General features: G+C 47.2%; 1 protein-coding gene across 1 annotated transcript; it reads right to left on the bottom strand.

The window, feature by feature from the left end:
- Nucleotides 1-1,741: 1,741 nt before the first annotated feature.
- LOC145877448 (NLR family CARD domain-containing protein 3-like) lies at nucleotides 1,742-4,685 on the bottom strand. The gene is made up of 3 exons (XM_082972968.1): nucleotides 4,421-4,685; nucleotides 2,233-3,994; nucleotides 1,742-1,949 (listed from the first exon to the last, which is right to left on the bottom strand). The coding sequence occupies exons 1-3, from the start codon at nucleotides 4,629-4,631 to the stop codon at nucleotides 1,760-1,762; spliced, it is 2,163 nt and encodes a 720-aa protein (XP_082829094.1). The 5' UTR covers nucleotides 4,632-4,685; the 3' UTR covers nucleotides 1,742-1,759.
- Between the last annotated feature and the right edge of the window lie 15,924 nt (nucleotides 4,686-20,609).

Raw genomic sequence — 20,609 nt, 5'->3', positions numbered from 1 at the left:
GTTGCCGGACACTCTGGACGGGGCACTGTTGCCGGACACTCTGGACGGGGCACTGTTGCCGGACACTCTGGATGGGGCACTGTTGCCGGAAGCTCTGGACGGGGCACTGTTGCCGGAAGCTCTGGACGGGGACTGCGCACTGAAGGCCTGATGTGTGGGGCTTGCTTAGACTAGGGACTAGGGACACGCACCAGACTAGGGACACGCACCACAGGGCTAGTGCGAGGAGCAGGAGCAGGACGAGCTGGACTGGGCTGACGCACTGGAGTCCTGGTGCGTGGGGCTGGTACTGGAGGTACCAGACTGGAGACCCGCACCTCAAGGCTAGTGCGAGGAGCAGGAACAGGGCGTACTGGACTGTGGGATCGCACTGGAGATCTGGTGCGTAGGCTTGTTACCCATCTTCCAGGCTGAATACCCAACCTAGCCCGGCGCGGGCGGAGCGCAGGCAGAGGACGGACTGATTCATCCCAGCTCCGGAGACACAGTACGCAGCGCCGGCGCAGGATAACCTGGACTGAGACAGCGCACCGGAGACCAGATGCGCTGAGCTGGAACACTCCGCCCCGGCTCAATGCCCACTCTCGCCCGGCAGATGTTAGAAGCTGGGATGTAGCGCACCGGGCTCTCAACGCGTACTGGGGACACCGTGCTCTCTACCGCATAACACGGTGCCTGACCAGTACTACGATGCCTCCTATAAGCACGGGAAGTTGGCTCAGTATTCCATCCTGACTCAGGCCAACTTCTCGTGGGCCCCCCCCAAAAAAAATGTTTGGGGCTGCCTCTCGGGCTCCCGTAGCTCCCATAACTTGTCCTCCCAGAATCTTTGCTCCTTCTGCCAATTCCATCCATCAACCCGATGCTCCAATCCACGCTGCTTGGTCTTCTTATGGTGGGTGGTTCTGTAACGGTCTTCGTCGTCCTCGGATGAAGGGGAAGAGAAATCAGACCAATTGGCTCCCAATCAGCAACAACGATATACAGCTGTCCTTGATTGAGAGCCATACCCGGCCGAAACAAAGAAATACCAAACATAGAAAAAGGACATAGGACATAGAATGCCCACCCGAACTCACGCCCTGACCAACAAAAATAGAGACATCAAAGGATCTCCAAGGTCAGGGCGTGACAACTCTTAAATGAAAATAAACTATAATATTTCATACGGAAAGTAGTATGAATGTGATCGGTTTGAAACAAGCCTGAAACCTTGAATAAAGACTGTTGACATCTAGTGGAAGTCATAGGAATTGCAATCTGGGAACTGGATTTACATATAGCCAATAGGTTTGCATTGGAAGAGCCTGGGACCTAAAAAACAAAACAAATTCAGTTGGATATTCTTCAGATGTTTTTGTTCCATATCAATTCTGTTATAGTCACAGACATTATTTCAACAGTTGTAGAAACTTCTAAGTGTTTTCTACCCAATGCTACCAATTAAATGCATATCCTAGCTTTTGGGCTTGAGTAACAGGCAGTTTACTTTGGGTATGTCAGTCAGGCGGAAATTCAGGAAACTAGACGCTATCCCTAAGAAGTTTTTACATTATAACTGCCTTGTTCAGGGGATTAAATAAAAGGCGACATTCTGTACTGTTGCCTAATATGAAACATTCTATCTTAAATCCAAAATGCTGGAGCATAGCACCACATGTAAAACTCTAAGCTTCACTGTCCAAACACATATGGTGTGGACTATGTGTGCCTGGTAAACACATGTGGATCTGGTGAACAGTTATCACTTGTTGACCAACTACAGGAATACTGACCTCAGAGTCTCCAGTTTACAGTGGGGATTCCCCAGTCCAGCAGAGAGCAGCTTCACTCCTGAATCCTTCAGGTCATTGTTTCTCAGATCCAGCTCTCTCAGGTGTGAGGGGTTTGACGTCAGAGCTGAGACCAGAGAAGCACAGCCTTCCTCTGTGACTCCACAGCCTGACAGCCTGCAAAGAGATCATCATGACTTCACAAACACACTGTTAAATTATCAAGTAGTGTAGAAGGACAATGGCAGATTCATTTGGTTTATTCTCTCAAACAGCATATAGATTCATCTTCTGTCTCCTAGAATTGTATGGTCATATTGTTATACTAATGTGAAAATCAAAGCATTTATTCAATATGTTATTCAACATAATATTATATACATATTATAATACATATTTTAATCTAAACAGAATATTTCTTCCTGATGATTAGTTCTTATATGTCATTTTATGTACTCACAGAACAGCTCTGGAGGCTTTGACCACTGGCAGCAGCCTCAGAAGACCTTCCTCTGATCTGGAGTATTTCTTCAGGTCAAACACATCCAGCTCCTTTTCTGAAGTCAGCAACACAAAGACCAGAGCTGACCACTGTGCAGGTGACAGTTTGGGTTTTGAGAGATTTCCTGAGCTCAGGAAGCTTTGGATCTCCTCCACTAGAGAATGGTCATTCAGTTCATTCAGACAGTGGAACAGATTGATGCTCCTCTCTGGAGAGGGATTCTCCCTGATCTTCTCCTTGATGTACTTGACTGTTTCTTCATGACTCTGTGAGCTGCTTGTCTTTGTCAGTAGACCTCGTAAGTATTTCTGATTGGACTCCAGTGAGAGGCCCAGAAGGAAGCGGAGGAAAAGGTCCAGGTTTCCTGTCTCACTTTGTAAGGCTTCATCCACAGCACTCTTGTAGACAGTAACTTCAGGCTCGTCTTTTGTTTTCAGTTTGTCCATTAGATTCTCATTGTTGTTCATGAATGAGAGGAACACATATACAGCAGCCAGAAACTCCTGAATGCTCAGATGAACAAAGCAGTACACCTTGTTCTGGTACAGCCCACATTCCTCTTTAAAGAGCTGTGTACACAATCCGGAGTACACTGAGGCCTCATTGACATCAATGCCAGCCTCTTTCAGGTCTTCTTCATAGAAAATCAGATTGCCATTCAGAAGCTGTTGAAAAGCCAGTTTTCCCAGTGACAGAATGCTGTCTGTATTCCAGTGTGGACCTGTCTCTTCTTTCCCAAGATACTTTTCATTCTTCTGTTTGGTATGAAACACCACAAGGTGTGTGTACATCTCAGTCAGAGTCTTGGGCATCTCTTCTCTCTTATGTTTCAGCATGTGTTCAAGGACTGTTGCAGAAATCCAACAGAAGACTGGAATGTGGCACATGATGTGGAGGCTCCTTGATGTCTTTATGTGTGAGATGATTCTGCTGGCCAGGTCCTCATCACTGAATCTCTTCCTGAAGTACTCCTCTTTCTGTGGGTCATTGAACCCTCGTACCTCTGTCACCTGGTCAACACACCCTGAAGGGATCTTATTGGCTGCTGCAGGTCGGGTAGTTATCCAGAGGAGAGCAGAGGGAAGCAGATTTCCCTTGATGAGATTTGTCAGCAGAACATCCACTGAGGTTGACTCTGTGACGTCCCAACAGATCTTGTTCTTCTGGAAGTCTAGGGGCAGTCGGCACTCATCCAGACCATCAAAGATGAACAGAACTTTGTACTTGTTGTAGATGGAGATTCCTGATTGTTTGGTTTCCATTGAGAAGTGATTGAGAAGTTCAATCAAAGTGTGTTTGTCCTCTTTCATCAAATTCAGCTCCCGGAAAGGGAATGAAAATACAAATTGCTTATCCTGATTTGCTTTTCCTTCAGCCCAGTCCAGAATGAACTTCTGCACAGAGACTGTTTTTCCAATGCCAGCGACTCCCTTTGTCAGCACAGTTCTGATACGTTTGTCTTGTCCAGTTAAGGGTTTGAAGATGTCGTTACATTTGACTACAGTCTCTGGTCTTGCTGGTTTCCTGGTTGTTGTCTCAATCTGTCTCAGCTCATGTTCATTATTGACCTCTCCTGTTCCACCCTCTGTGATGTAGAGCTCTGTGTAGATCTTATTGAGAAGTGTTGGGTTTCCTTGTTTAGCGATCCCCTCAAATACACATTGAAACTTCTTCTTTAGATTAGATTTGAGTTCACGTTGGCAAATCACAGCAAGCTCATCTGAATGAAGAAATAACACAGAGGATATTAATATTACGTCTGTTTTAATGCCTACAGTATTGTAGGACTGTTATAATGTTTTATATTATAATCATTTCTTCTTTTAACTGACTGTGTAAATGTGTAAATGTTTTCATAATGCATTACAGACTGGTGTGACTGATTATATTATTATTGGTATTATTGATGGTATTATTAATGTTGTCTCTTTCTCCCTCTCTCTCCTCTGTCTGCTCTGTCTCTCTCCTGTCTCTCCTCTCTCTCTAAATCAGCACAACACATCGCTGCTGCTACTTGATGAGGTCACTAGGTGTTGTGTTAAGGCGGCTACAATATCATTGAGTTACACAGCTTCTTTAGCTGTACTTTAGCTACAGCTTTTAAATGTTATAAAACAGCATTCAACATGAGGCACACAGATCTTACATTTCTCCAGTGTGTCAGCAAGCTCCTTCTGGTTCATTTTCCTCAGGACGTGCAGTGTGATCTTCAGAGCCCCCTCTCTGGCACTGCTCTCCTGCTTCTCATCTTCAGCATCCACCACTTCCTTATCCTGCTTCTGACTCTCAAAGCCTTCTGGGAGTTCTGGACTAAGAATCCTCTTGAACATCTTCAGCTCGTTCTTCACAAATGTCATAATATTCTCTTCAAGCAACTGAAATAAATCAAGTAAATAAGTTAAGCAAGAGATAAAATGCTTTCTCATAAACACATTAATGAATGATTGACAGATCAACTTTACTTGAGGTAAACAAAAACAAATGTACATAACAGGACCACATACACTGAATATGAAGTCCAGGTCTGTTTGATGACTCTGGGAAGACTGACCACTGAGAATCTCTGACTCTGATCTCTCCTGTTGGTTTCTGTGGACAAAACATGAGATTACATCTCCTCATCCAGGGAGTGCACACACACACACACACACACACACACACACACACACACACACACACACACACACACACACACACACACACACACACACACACGGAATGTTGTGTTTGTTTAATATTGTTTTAGGACTACGAAAATGGACAAAAGGAAAAGCCTATGGATTATGAAAACAACAAAAAGAAATGGGAAAATGGGAGAGGAGAAATGACTAGAGACAGTGTTGTTTAACTCACTGACCATGACCCATGAGTTCTTCTTACCTTTGTTCAGTAGAAAAGTCTCCCTCTCTAAATTTTAGAGGTTCAGCCATAGACCAGTCACTCTTCATGGACACACAGCTGGGTACAGGGGAGGCTGGTCTCTTCTGCTTGATTGGTCTTCAACACAACAGAAACAAACATTACATCTCTCATCTACTCTGAGCTGAGATGGGGAAACAATAGTTTAATTCCAAAACGCTTTATAACCATTTTCAGAAATGCTTTTATTGTTTAAAGAAATTCTCAAATTGGTGTGTTTTTTCACAATCTAATCATGGCATGGGGATTGTTCAGACATGTCTTTGTTTATAATTACTTATAATCTATCACTTCATTTCAGAGATACAAATGATTTTTTTTGCTAAATGCTACACATCTGTCTCACTCTCAGAGAAATCAGTAGTACTGCTAGGTTTTATACAGGAATAATATATATCTGCCTCACTCTCAGAGAAATCAGTAGTACTGGTAGGTTTTACACAGTAATAATATATATCTACCTCACTCTCAGAGAAATCAGTAGTACTGCTAGGTTTTACACAGTAATAATATATATCTGTCTCACTCTCAGAGAAATCAGTAGTACTGCTAGGTTTTACACAGTAATAATATATCTGCCTCTCTCGCAGAGAAATCAGTAGTACTGCTAGCTTCTTCACAGTAATAATATATATCTGCCTCACTCTCCGAGAAATCAGTAGTACTGCTAGGTTTTACACAGTAATAATATATATCTGCCTCCCTCTCGGAGAAATCGGTAGTACTGCTAGGTTTTATATACAGTAATAATATATATCTGCCTCACTCTCAGAGAAATCAGTAGTACTGCTAGGTTTTATACAGGAATAATATATATTTGCCTCACTCTCAGAGAAATCAGTAGTACTGGTAGGTTTTACACAGTAATAATATATATCTGTCTCACTCTCAGAGAAATCAGTAGTACTGCTAGGTTTTACACAGTAATAATATATATCTGCCTCACTCTCAGAGAAATCAGTAGTACTGCTAGGTTTTACACAGTAATAATATATCTGCCTCTCTCGCAGAGAAATCAGTAGTACTGCTAGCTTCTTCACAGTAATAATATATATCTGCCTCACTCTCCGAGAAATCAGTAGTACTGCTGAGTGATCTACCTCCTGTCTCAGACCACTGTAGAACAGCTGAGTGATCCACCTCCTGTAACAGACCACTAGAACAGCTGAGTAATCTACCTCTTGTCTCAGACCACTAGAACAGCTGAGTGATCTACCTCCTGTCTCAGACAACTAGAACAGCTGAGTGATCTACCTCCTGTCTCAGACCACTAGAAAAGCTGAGTAATTTACCTCCTGTCTCAGACAACTAGAACTGCTGAGTATCTAAAACCTGTCTCAGACCACTAGAGCAGCTGAGTAATCTACCTCCACCCTCAGACCACTGTAGAACAGCTGAGTGATCTACCTCCTCCCTCAGACCACTAGAACAGCTGAGTAATCTAAAACCTGTCTCAGACCACTAGAGCAGCTGAGTAATCTACCTCCACCCTCAGACCACTGTAGAACAGCTGAGTGATCTACCTCCTCCCTCAGACCACTGTAGAACAGCTGAGTGATCTACCTCCTCCCTCAGACCACTAGAACAGCTAGGTTTTACACAGTAATAATATATATATCTGCCTCACTCTCAGAGAAATCAGTAGTACTGCTAGGTTTTACACAGTCAAATGTTACAAATATATACATTTTCATAAAGAACTGTACAAATTATACACTTGTGACGTCAATATTTCAATATTTTAAAATAATAATTCAAAACAGTAATATGATATCTGTATGTAAAACATTTACATTTGTGTCACGTCCTGACCAGCAGAGGGAGTGTTGTTTAGTATTGGTCAGGACGTGGCAGAGGTTGTGTGTTGTATGTAGTTTCTAGTTGTTCTGTTTCTGTGTTAGTCTGTGTGACTCCCGATCAGGAACAGCTGGTTATCGTTGTTCCTGATTGGGAGTCATATATTAGGTGTGTGTTTTTCTCTTGGGGTTGTGGGTTGTTTGCGCTAGCACTGCTATTCTTTTTCTATGTATAGCCTGTTAGCCTGTCGTGAGTCATTATTGTTTGTTTTCCCGTGTTTGCTTCATTCTTTACATTAAAAAAGATGAGTATCCACATCCCGCCTGCGATTTGGTCTATTCAACATGGCTACCACTGTGACAATTATACATTTTAGTTTTTTATCAAGGGTCCGGTTTCCCAAAAGCATTTCAAGGCTAATTTCATCAATAGAATCATGGTAGGAGCATTGTTAAATCTCTGAGCTGTTTCAAAAAAACATTGTTACTAACACCTAATCTAACACCTGCCTCAGACCACTAGAACAGCTGAGTAATCTACCTCCAGCCTCAGACCACTAGAACAGCTGAGTAATCTACCTCCTCCCTCAGACCATGAGAACAGCTGAGTAATCTACCTCCTGTCTCAGACCACTAGAACAGCTGAGTAATCTACCTCCTGCCTCAGACCACTAGAACAGCTGAGAAATCTACCTCCTGCCTCAGACCACTATAACAGCTGAGTTATCTACCTCCAGTCTCAGACCACTAGAACAGCTGAGTAATCTACATCCTGTCTCAGACCACTAGAACAGCTGAGTAATCTACCTCCTGTCTCAGACCACTAGAACAGCTGAGGAATCTACCTCATGTCTCAGACCACTAGAACAGCTGAGTAATCTACCTCCTGCCTCAGACCACTAGAACAGCTGAGTAATCTACCTCCTGCCCAGACCACTAGAACAGCTGTGTAATCTACTTCCTGCCCAGACCACTAGAACAGCTGAGTAATCTACCTCCTGCCCAGACCACTAGAACAGCTGAGTAATCTACCTCCTGTCTCAGACCAGTAGAACAGCTGAGTAATCTACCTCCTGTCTCAGACCACTAGAACAGCTGAGCAATCTACCTCCAGTCTCAGACCACTAGAAGAGCTGAGTAATCTACCTCCTGTCTCAGACCACTAGAACAGCTGAGTAATCTACCTCCTGTCTCAGACCACTAGAACAGCTGAGTAATCTACCTCCTGCCTCAGACCACTAGAAGAGCTGAGTAAACTACCTCCTGCCCAGACCACTAGAACAGCTGAGTAATCTACCTCCTTCCTCAGACCACTAGAAAAGCTGAGTAATCTACCGCCTGTCTCAGACCACTAGAACAGCTGAGTAATCTACCTCCTGTCTCAGACCACTAGAACAGCTGAGTAATCTACCTCCTCCCTCAGACCACTAGAACAGCTGAGTAATCTACCTCCTGTCTCAGACCACTAGAACAGCTGAGTAATCTACCTCCTGCCCAGACCACTAGAAAAGCTGAGTAATCTACCTCCTGTCTCAGACCACTAGAACAGCTGAGTAATCTACCTCCTCCCTCAGACCACTAGAACAGCTGAGTAATCTACCGCCTGTCTCAGACCACTAGAACAGCTGAGTAATCTACCTCCTGTCTCAGACCACTAGAACAGCTGAGTAATCTACCTCCTGTCTCAGACCAGTAGAACAGCTGAGTAATCTACCTCCTGCCTCAGACCACTAGAACAGCTGAGTAATCTACCTCCTCCCTCAGACCACTAGAACAGCTGAGTAATCTACCTCCTGCCTCAGACCACTAGAACAGCTGAGTAATCTACCTCCTGCCTCAGACCACTAGAACAGCTGAGTAATCTACCTCCTTCCTCAGACCACTAGAACAGCTGAGTAATCTACCTCCTGTCTCAGACCACTAGAACAGCTGAGTAATCTACCTCCTGTCTCAGACCACTAGAACAGCTGAGTAATCTACCTCCTGTCTCAGACCACTAGAACAGCTGAGTAATCTACCTCCTCCCTCAGACCACTAGAACAGCTGAGTAATCTACCTCCTGCCTCAGACCACTAGAACAGCTGAGTAATCTACCTCCTGTCTCAGACCACTAGAACAGCTGAGTAATCTACCTCCTGTCTCAGACCACTAGAACAGCTGAGTAATCTACCTCCTGTCTCAGACCACTAGAACAGCTGAGTAATCTACCTCCTGTCTCAGACCACTAGAACAGCTGAGTAATCTACCTCCTGTCTCAGACCACTAGAACAGCTGAGTAATCTACCTCCTGTCTCAGACCACTAGAACAGCTGAGTAATCTACCTCCTCCCTCAGACCACTAGAACAGCTGAGTAATCTACCTCCTGTCTCAGACCACTAGAACAGCTGAGTAATCTACCTCCTGCCTCAGACCACTAGAACAGCTGAGTAATCTACCTCCTGTCTCAGACCACTAGAACAGCTGAGTAATCTACCTCCTGTCTCAGACCACTAGAACAGCTGAGTAATCTACCTCCTGTCTCAGACCACTAGAACAGCTGAGTAATCTACCTCCTGTCTCAGACCACTAGAACAGCTGAGTAATCTACCTCCTGCCTCAGACCACTAGAACAGCTGAGTAATCTACCTCCTCCCTCAGACCACTAGAACAGCTGAGTAATCTACCTCCTGTCTCAGACCACTAGAACAGCTGAGTAATCTACCTCCTGCCTCAGACCACTAGAACAGCTGAGTAATCTACCTCCTGTCTCAGACCACTAGAACAGCTGAGTAATCTACCTCCTCCCTCAGACCACTAGAACAGCTGAGTAATCTACCTCCTGCCTCAGACCACTAGAACAGCTGAGTAATCTACCTCCTGTCTCAGACCACTAGAACAGCTGAGTAATCTACCTCCTGTCTCAGACCACTAGAACAGCTGAGTAATCTACCTCCTGCCTCAGACCACTGTAGAACAGCTGAGTAATCTACCTCCTGTCTCAGACCACTAGAACAGCTGAGTAATCTACCTCCTGTCTCAGACCACTAGAACAGCTGAGTAATCTACCTCCTGTCTCAGACCACTAGAACAGCTGAGTAATCTACCTCCTGTCTCAGACCACTAGAACAGCTGAGTAATCTACCTCCTGTCTCAGACCACTAGAACAGCTGAGTAATCTACCTCCTGTCTCAGACCACTAGAACAGCTGAGTAATCTACCTCCTGTCTCAGACCACTAGAACAGCTGAGTAATCTACCTCCTGCCTCAGACCACTAGAACAGCTGAGTAATCTACCTCCTGCCTCAGACCACTAGAACAGCTGAGTAATCTACCTCCTGTCTCAGACCACTAGAACAGCTGAGTAATCTACCTCCTGTCTCAGACCACTAGAACAGCTGAGTAATCTACCTCCTGTCTCAGACCACTAGAACAGCTGAGTAATCTACCTCCTCCCTCAGACCACTAGAACAGCTGAGTAATCTACCTCCTGTCTCAGACCACTAGAACAGCTGAGTAATCTACCTCCTGTCTCAGACCACTAGAACAGCTGAGTAATCTACCTCCTGCCTCAGACCACTAGAACAGCTGAGTAATCTACCTCCTCCCTCAGACCACTAGAACAGCTGAGTAATCTACCTCCTGCCTCAGACCACTAGAACAGCTGAGTAATCTACCTCCTGTCTCAGACCACTAGAACAGCTGAGTAATCTACCTCCTGTCTCAGACCACTAGAACAGCTGAGTAATCTACCTCCTGCCTCAGACCACTAGAACAGCTGAGTAATCTACCTCCTCCCTCAGACCACTAGAACAGCTGAGTAATCTACCTCCTGCCTCAGACCACTAGAACAGCTGAGTAATCTACCTCCTGCCTCAGACCACTAGAACAGCTGAGTAATCTACCTCCTTCCTCAGACCACTAGAACAGCTGAGTAATCTACCTCCTGCCTCAGACCACTAGAACAGCTGAGTAATCTACCTCCTGTCTCAGACCACTAGAACAGCTGAGTAATCTACCTCCTGTCTCAGACCACTAGAACAGCTGAGTAATCTACCTCCTGCCTCAGACCACTAGAACAGCTGAGTAATCTACCTCCTGTCTCAGACCACTAGAACAGCTGAGTAATCTACCTCCTCCCTCAGACCACTAGAACAGCTGAGTAATCTACCTCCTGTCTCAGACCACTAGAACAGCTGAGTAATCTACCTCCTGTCTCAGACCACTAGAACAGCTGAGTAATCTACCTCCTGTCTCAGACCACTAGAACAGCTGAGTAATCTACCTCCTGTCTCAGACCACTAGAACAGCTGAGTAATCTACCTCCTGTCTCAGACCACTGTAGAACAGCTGAGTAATCTACCTCCTGCCTCAGACCACTAGAACAGCTGAGTAATCTACCTCCTGTCTCAGACCACTAGAACAGCTGAGTAATCTACCTCCTGCCTCAGACCACTAGAACAGCTGAGTAATCTACCTCCTGTCTCAGACCACTAGAACAGCTGAGTAATCTACCTCCTGTCTCAGACCACTAGAACAGCTGAGTAATCTACCTCCTGTCTCAGACCACTAGAACAGCTGAGTAATCTACCTCCTGTCTCAGACCACTAGAACAGCTGAGTGATCTACCTCCTGTCTCAGACCACTAGAACAGCTGAGTAATCTACCTCCTGCCTCAGACCACTAGAACAGCTGAGTAATCTACCTCCTGCCTCAGACCACTAGAACAGCTGAGTAATCTACCTCCTGCCTCAGACCACTAGAACAGCTGAGTAATCTACCTCCTGTCTCAGACCACTAGAACAGCTGAGTAATCTACCTCCTGTCTCAGACCACTAGAACAGCTGAGTAATCTACCTCCTGTCTCAGACCACTAGAACAGCTGAGTAATCTACCTCCTGCCTCAGACCACTAGAACAGCTGAGTAATCTACCTCCTGCCTCAGACCACTAGAACAGCTGAGTAATCTACCTCCTGCCTCAGACCACTAGAACAGCTGAGTAATCTACCTCCTGTCTCAGACCACTAGAACAGCTGAGTAATCTACCTCCTGCCTCAGACCACTAGAACAGCTGAGTGATCTACCTCCTCCCCCAGACCACTGTAGAACAGCTGAGTGATCTACCTCCTCGTCTCAGACCACTGTAGAACAGCTGAGTGATCTACCTCCTGCCTCAGACCACTAGAACAGCTGAGTAATCTACCTCCTCCCTCAGACCACTAGAACAGCTGAGTAATCTACCTCCTGTCTCAGACCACTAGAACAGCTGAGTAATCTACCTCCTGCCTCAGACCACTAGAACAGCTGAGTAATCTACCTCCTGTCTCAGACCACTAGAACAGCTGAGTAATCTACCTCCTCCCTCAGACCACTAGAACAGCTGAGTAATCTACCGCCTGTCTCAGACCACTGTAGAACAGCTGAGTAATCTACCTCCTGTCTCAGACCACTAGAACAGCTGAGTAATCTACCTCCTGTCTCAGACCAGTAGAACAGCTGAGTAATCTACCTCCTGCCTCAGACCACTAGAACAGCTGAGTAATCTACCTCCTCCCTCAGACCACTAGAACAGCTGAGTAATCTACCTCCTGCCTCAGACCACTAGAACAGCTGAGTAATCTACCTCCTGTCCCAGACCACTAGAACAGCTGAGTAATCTACCTCCTTCCTCAGACCACTAGAACAGCTGAGTAATCTACCTCCTGCTCTCAGACCACTAGAACAGCTGAGTAATCTACCTCCTGCCTCAGACCACTAGAACAGCTGAGTAATCTACCTCCTGTCTCAGACCACTCGAACAGCTGAGTAATCTACCTCCTCCCTCAGACCACTAGAACAGCTGAGTAATCTACCTCCTGCCTCAGACCACTAGAAAAGCTGAGTAATCTACCTGCCTGCCTCAGACCACTAGAACAGCTGAGTAATCTACCTCCTGCCTCAGACCACTAGAACAGCTGAGTAATCTACCGCCTGTCTCAGACCACTAGAACAGCTGAGTAATCTACCTCCTGTCTCAGACCACTGTAGAACAGCTGAGTAATCTACCTCCTGTCTCAGACCACTAGAACAGCTGAGTAATCTACCTCCTGCCTCAGACCACTAGAACAGCTGAGTAATCTACCTCCTCCCTCAGACCACTGTAGAACAGCTGAGTGATCTACCTCCTCCCTCAGACCACTAGAACAGCTGAGTGATCTACCTCCTCCCTCAGACCACTAGAACAGCTGAGTGATCTACCTCCTCCCTCAGACCACTGTAGAACAGCTGAGTGATCTACCTCCTCCCTCAGACCACTGTAGAACAGCTGAGTGATCTCCCTCAGACCACTAGAACAGCTGAGTAATCTACCTCCTGCCTCAGACCACTAGAACAGCTGAGTAATCTACCTCCTGCCTCAGACCACTAGAACAGCTGAGTAATCTACCTCCTCCCTCAGACCACTAGAACAGCTGAGTAATCTACCTCCTCCCTCAGACCACTATAGAACAGCTGAGTAATCTACCTCCTGTCTCAGACCACTAGAACAGCTGAGTAATCTACCTCCTGCCTCAGACCACTAGAACAGCTGAGTAATCTACCTCCTGCCTCAGACCACTAGAACAGCTGAGTAATCTACCTCCTCCCTCAGACCACTAGAACAGCTGAGTAATCTACCTCCTGCCTCAGACCACTAGAAAAGCTGAGTAATCTACCGCCTGCCTCAGACCACTAGAACAGCTGAGTAATCTACCTCCTGTCTCAGACCACTAGAACAGCTGAGTAATCTACCTCCTCCCTCAGACCACTAGAACAGCTGAGTAATCTACCTCCTCCCTCAGACCACTAGAACAGCTGAGTAATCTACCACCTGTCTCAGACCACTAGAACAGCTGAGTAATCTACCTCCTGCCTCAGACCACTAGAACAGCTGAGTAATCTACCACCTGTCTCAGACCACTAGAACAGCTGAGTAATCTACCTCCTCCCTCAGACCACTAGAACAGCTGAGTGATCTACCTCCTGTCTCAGACCACTGTAGAACAGCTGAGTGATCTACCTCCTCCCTCAGACCACTAGAACAGCTGAGTGATCAACCTCCTCCCTCAGACCACAGTAGAACAGCTGAGTGATCTACCCATCCCTCAGACCACTGTAGAACAGCTGAGTGATCTACCTCCTCCCTCAGACCACTAGAACAGCTGAGTGATCTACCTCCTGTCTCAGACCACTAGAAGAGCTGAGTAATCTACTTCCTCCCTCAGACCACTAGAACAGCTGAGTAATCTACCTCCACCCTCAGACCACTAGAACAGCTGAGTAATCTACCTCCTCCCTCAGACCACTATAGAACAGCTGAGTGACCTACCTCCTCCCTCAGATCACTGTAGAACAGCTGAGTGATCTACCTCCTCCCTCAGACCACTAGAACAGCTGAGTGATCTACCTCCTGTCTCAGACCACTGTAGAACAGCTGAGTGATCTACCTCCTCCCTCAGACCACTAGAACAGCTGAGGAATCTACCTCCTCCTCAGACCACTAGAAGAGCTGAGTAATCTACCTCCTGCCTCAGACCACTAGAACAGCTGAGTAATCTACCTCCTGTCTCAGACCACTAGAACAGCTGAGTAATCTACCTCCTGCCTCAGACCACTGTAGAACAGCTGAGTAATCTACCTCCTGCCTCAGACCACTAGAACAGCTGAGTAATCTACCTCCTTCCTCAGACCACTAGAACAGCTGAGTAATCTACCTCCTGTCTCAGACCACTAGAACAGCTGAGTAATCTACCTCCTGTCCTCAGACCACTAGAACAGCTGAGTAATCTACCTCCTCCCTCAGACCACTAGAACAGCTGAGTAATCTACCTCCTGTCTCAGACCACTAGAACAGCTGAGTAATCTACCTCCTGTCTCAGACCACTAGAACAGCTGAGTGATCTACCTCCTGCCTCAGACCACTAGAACAGCTGAGTAATCTACCTCCTCCCTCAGACCACTAGAACAGCTGAGTAATCTACCTCCTGTCTCAGACCACTAGAACAGCTGAGTAATCTACCTCCTCCCTCAGACCACTAGAACAGCTGAGTAATCTACCTCCTGTCTCAGACCACTAGAACAGCTGAGTAATCTACCTCCTCCCTCAGACCACTAGAACAGCTGAGTGATCTACCTCCTCCCTCAGACCACTGTAGAACAGCTGAGTGATCTACCTCCTCCCTCAGACCACTAGAACAGCTGAGTGATCAACCTCCTCCCTCAGACCACAGTAGAACAGCGGAGTGATCTACCCATCCCTCAGACCACTGTAGAACAGCTGAGTGATCTACCTCCTCCCTCAGACCACTAGAACAGCTGAGTGATCTACCTCCTGTCTCAGACCACTAGAACAGCTGAGTAATCTACCTCCTCCCTCAGACCACTAGAACAGCTGAGTAATCTACCTCCTCCCTCAGACCACTAGAACAGCTGAGTAATCTACCTCCTCCCTCAGACCACTAGAACAGCTGAGTAATCTACCTCCTGTCTCAGACCACTGTAGAACAGCTGAGTAATCTACCTCCTCCCTCAGACCACTAGAACAGCTGAGTGATCTACCTCCTCCCTCAGACCACTAGAACAGCTGAGTGATCTACCTCCTCCCTCAGACCACTGTAGAACAGCTGAGTGATCTACCTCCTCCCTCAGACCACTGTAGAACAGCTGAGTGATCTACCTCCTCCCTCAGACCACTGGAACAGCTGAGTGATCTACCTCCTGTCTCAGACCACTGTAGAACAGCTGAGTGATCTACCTCCTCCCTCAGACCACTAGAACATCTGAGTGATCTACCTCCTCCTTCAGAACACTGTAGAACAGCTGAGTGATCTACCTCCTCCCTCAGACCACTGGAACAGCTGAGTGATCTACCTCCTGTCTCAGACCACTGTAGAACAGCTGAGTGATCTACCTCCTCCCTCAGACCACTAGAACATCTGAGTGATCTACCTCCTCCCTCAGAACACTGTAGAACAGCTGAGTGATCTACCTCCTCCCTCAGACCACTAGAACATCTGAGTGATCTACCTCCTCCCTCAGAACACTGTAGAACAGCTGAGTGATCTACCTCCTCCCTCAGACCACTGGAACAGCTGAGTGATCTACCTCCTGTCTCAGACCACTGTAGAACAGCTGAGTGATCTACCTCCTCCCTCAGACCACTAGAACATCTGAGTGATCTACCTCCTCCCTCAGAACACTGTAGAACAGCTGAGTGATCTACCTCCTCCCTCAGACCACTGTAGAACAGCTGAGTGATCTACCTCCTCCCTCAGACCACTAGAACAGCTGAGTGATCTACCTCCTCCCTCAGACCACTAGAACAGCTGAGTGATCTACCTCCTCCCTCAGACCACTGTAGAACAGCTGAGTGATCTACCTCCTCCCTCAGACCACTGTAGAACAGCTGAGTGATCTCCCTCAGACCACTAGAACAGCTGAGTGATCTACCTCCTCCCTCAGACCACTAGAACAGCTGAGTAATCTACCTCCTGTCTCAGACCACTAGAACAGCTGAGTAATCGACCTCCTGCCTCAGACCACTAGAACAGCTGAGTGATCTACCTCCTCCCTCAGACCACTATAGAACAGCTGAGTAATCTACCTCCTGTCTCAGACCACTAGAACAGCTGAGTAATCTACCTCCTGCCTCAGACCACTAGAACAGCTGAGTAATCTACCTCCTGCCTCAGACCACTAGAACAGCTGAGTAATCTACCTCCTCCCTCAGACCACTAGAACAGCTGAGTGATCTACCTCCTCCCTCAGACCACTAGAACAGCTGAGTGATCCACCTCCTCCCTCAGACCACTAGAACAGCTGAGTAATCTACCTCCTGTCTCAGACAACTAGAACAGCTGAGTGATCTACCTCCTCCCTCAGACCACTAGAACAGCTGAGTAATCTACCTCCTCCCTCAGACCACTAGAACAGCTGAGTAATCTAAAACCTGTCTCAGACCACTAGAACAGCTGAGTAATCTACCTCCTCCCTCAGACAACTAGAACAGCTGAGTAATCTAAAACCTGTCTCAGACCACTAGAACAGCTGAGTAATCTACCTCAACCCTCAGACCACTAGAACAGCTGAGTGATCTACCTCCTCCCTCAGACCACTGTAGAACAGCTGAGTGATCTACCTCCTCCCTCAGACCACTAGAACAGCTGAGTGATCAACCTCCTCCCTCAGACCACAGTAGAACAGCTGAGTGATCTACCCATCCCTCAGACCACTGTAGAACAGCTGAGTGATCTACCTCCTCCCTCAGACCACTAGAACAGCTGAGTGATCTACCTCCTGTCTCAGACCACTAGAAGAGCTGAGTAATCTACTTCCTCCCTCAGACCACTAGAACAGCTGAGTAATCTACCTCCACCCTCAGACCACTAGAACAGCTGAGTAATCTACCTCCTCCCTCAGACCACTATAGAACAGCTGAGTGACCTACCTCCTCCCTCAGATCACTGTAGAACAGCTGAGTGATCTACCTCCTGTCTCAGACCACTGTAGAACAGCTGAGTGATCTACCTCCTGTCTCAGACCACTGTAGAACAGCTGAGTGATCTACCTCCTCCCTCAGACCACTAGAACATCTGAGTGACCTACCTCCTCCTTCAGAACACTGTAGAACAGCTGAGTGATCTACCTCCTCCCTCAGACCACTGGAACAGCTGAGTGATCTACCTCCTGTCTCAGACCACTGTAGAACAGCTGAGTGATCTACCTCCTCCCTCAGACCACTGTAGAACAGCTGAGTGATCTACCTCCTCCCTCAGACCACTGTAGAACAGCTGAGTGATCTACCTCCTTCCTCAGACCACTAGAACAGCTGAGTGATCTACCTCCTGTCTCAGACCACTAGAACAGCTGAGTAATCTACCTCGTCCCTCAGACCACTATAACAGCTGAGTAATCTACCTCCTCCCTCAGACCACTATAACAGCTGAGTGATCCACCTCCTCCCTCAGACCACTAGAACAGCTGAGTAATCTACCTCCTGTCTCAGACAACTAGAACAGCTGAGTGATCTACCTCCTCCCTCAGACCACTAGAACAGCTGAGTAATCTACCTCCTCCCTCAGACCACTAGAACAGCTGAGTAATCTAAAACCTGTCTCAGACCACTAGAACAGCTGAGTAATCTACCTCCTCCCTCAGACAACTAGAACAGCTGAGTAATCTAAAACCTGTCTCAGACCACTAGAACAGCTGAGTAATCTACCTCAACCCTCAGACCACTAGAACAGCTGAGTGATCTACCTCCTCCCTCAGACCACTGTAGAACAGCTGAGTGATCTACCTCCTCCCTCAGACCACTAGAACAGCTGAGTGATCAACCTCCTCCCTCAGACCACAGTAGAACAGCGGAGTGATCTACCCATCCCTCAGACCACTGTAGAACAGCTGAGTGATCTACCTCCTCCCTCAGACCACTAGAACAGCTGAGTGATCTACCTCCTGTCTCAGACCACTAGAAGAGCTGAGTAATCTACTTCCTCCCTCAGACCACTAGAACAGCTGAGTAATCTACCTCCACCCTCAGACCACTAGAACAGCTGAGTAATCTACTTCCTCCCTCAGACCACTAGAACAGCTGAGTGATCTACCTCCTTTCTCAGACCACTGTAGAACAGCTGAGTAATCTACCTCCTCCCTTAGACCACTAGAACAGCTGAGTGATCTACCTCCTCCCTCAGACCACTAGAACAGCTGAGTGATCTACTACCTCCCTCAGACCACTGTAGAACAGCTGAGTGACCTACCTCCTCCCTCAGATCACTGTAGAACAGCTGAGTGATCTACCTCCTCCCTCAGACCACTGGAACAGCTGAGTGATCTACCTCCTGTCTCAGACCACTGTAGAACAGCTGAGTGATCTACCTCCTCCCTCAGACCACTAGAACATCTGAGTGATCTACCTCCTCCTTCAGAACACTGTAGAACAGCTGAGTGATCTACCTCCTCCCTCAGACCACTGGAACAGCTGAGTGATCTACCTCCTGTCTCAGACCACTGTAGAACAGCTGAGTGATCTACCTCCTCCCTCAGACCACTAGAACATCTGAGTGATCTACCTCCTCCCTCAGAACACTGTAGAACAGCTGAGTGATCTACCTCCTCCCTCAGACCACTAGAACATCTGAGTGATCTACCTCCTCCCTCAGAACACTGTAGAACAGCTGAGTGATCTACCTCCTCCCTCAGACCACTGGAACAGCTGAGTGATCTACCTCCTGTCTCAGACCACTGTAGAACAGCTGAGTGATCTACCTCCTCCCTCAGACCACTAGAACATCTGAGTGATCTACCTCCTCCCTCAGAACACTGTAGAACAGCTGAGTGATCTACCTCCTCCCTCAGACCACTGTAGAACAGCTGAGTGATCTACCTCCTCCCTCAGACCACTAGAACAGCTGAGTGATCTACCTCCTCCCTCAGACCACTAGAACAGCTGAGTGATCTACCTCCTCCCTCAGACCACTGTAGAACAGCTGAGTGATCTACCTCCTCCCTCAGACCACTGTAGAACAGCTGAGTGATCTCCCTCAGACCACTAGAACAGCTGAGTGATCTACCTCCTCCCTCAGACCACTAGAACAGCTGAGTAATCTACCTCCTGTCTCAGACCACTAGAACAGCTGAGTAATCGACTTCCTCCCTCAGACCACTAGAACAGCTGAGTGATCTACCTCCTCCCTCAGACCACTATAGAACAGCTGAGTAATCTACCTACTGTCTCAGACCACTAGAACAGCTGAGTAATCTACCTCCTGCCTCAGACCACTAGAACAGCTGAGTAATCTACCTCCTGCCTCAGACCACTAGAACAGCTGAGTAATCTACCTCCTCCCTCAGACCACTAGAACAGCTGAGTGATCTACCTCCTCCCTCAGACCACTAGAACAGCTGAGTGATCCACCTCCTCCCTCAGACCACTAGAACAGCTGAGTAATCTACCTCCTGTCTCAGACAACTAGAACAGCTGAGTGATCTACCTCCTCCCTCAGACCACTAGAACAGCTGAGTAATCTACCTCCTCCCTCAGACCACTAGAACAGCTGAGTAATCTAAAACCTGTCTCAGACCACTAGAACAGCTGAGTAATCTACCTCCTCCCTCAGACAACTAGAACAGCTGAGTAATCTAAAACCTGTCTCAGACCACTAGAACAGCTGAGTAATCTACCTCAACCCTCAGACCACTAGAACAGCTGAGTGATCTACCTCCTCCCTCAGACCACTGTAGAACAGCTGAGTGATCTACCTCCTCCCTCAGACCACTAGAACAGCTGAGTGATCAACCTCCTCCCTCAGACCACAGTAGAACAGCTGAGTGATCTACCCATCCCTCAGACCACTGTAGAACAGCTGAGTGATCTACCTCCTCCCTCAGACCACTAGAACAGCTGAGTGATCTACCTCCTGTCTCAGACCACTAGAAGAGCTGAGTAATCTACTTCCTCCCTCAGACCACTAGAACAGCTGAGTAATCTACCTCCACCCTCAGACCACTAGAACAGCTGAGTAATCTACCTCCTCCCTCAGACCACTATAGAACAGCTGAGTGACCTACCTCCTCCCTCAGATCACTGTAGAACAGCTGAGTGATCTACCTCCTCCCTCAGACC

This window comes from Salmo salar, chromosome 03 (assembly GCF_965601325.2).
Source record: "Salmo salar chromosome 03, fSalSal1, whole genome shotgun sequence".
Taxonomy (NCBI): domain Eukaryota; kingdom Metazoa; phylum Chordata; class Actinopteri; order Salmoniformes; family Salmonidae; genus Salmo; species Salmo salar.
Note: the sequence above shows the minus strand (reverse complement) of the source record. Positions and strands in the feature narration are given on the sequence as shown.

Coding starts and splice junctions, on each gene's coding strand:
- LOC145877448 (XM_082972968.1), bottom strand. CDS start 4,631: ATGACATTTGTGAAGAACGAGCTGAAGATGTTCAAGAGGATTCTTAGT. Junction 3,995..4,420: donor TGCTGACACACTGGAGAAAT/GTAAGATCTGTG, acceptor TTCTTCATTCAG/ATGAGCTTGCTGTGATTTGC. Junction 1,950..2,232: donor AAAGCCTCCAGAGCTGTTCT/GTGAGTACATAA, acceptor ATCTCTTTGCAG/GCTGTCAGGCTGTGGAGTCA.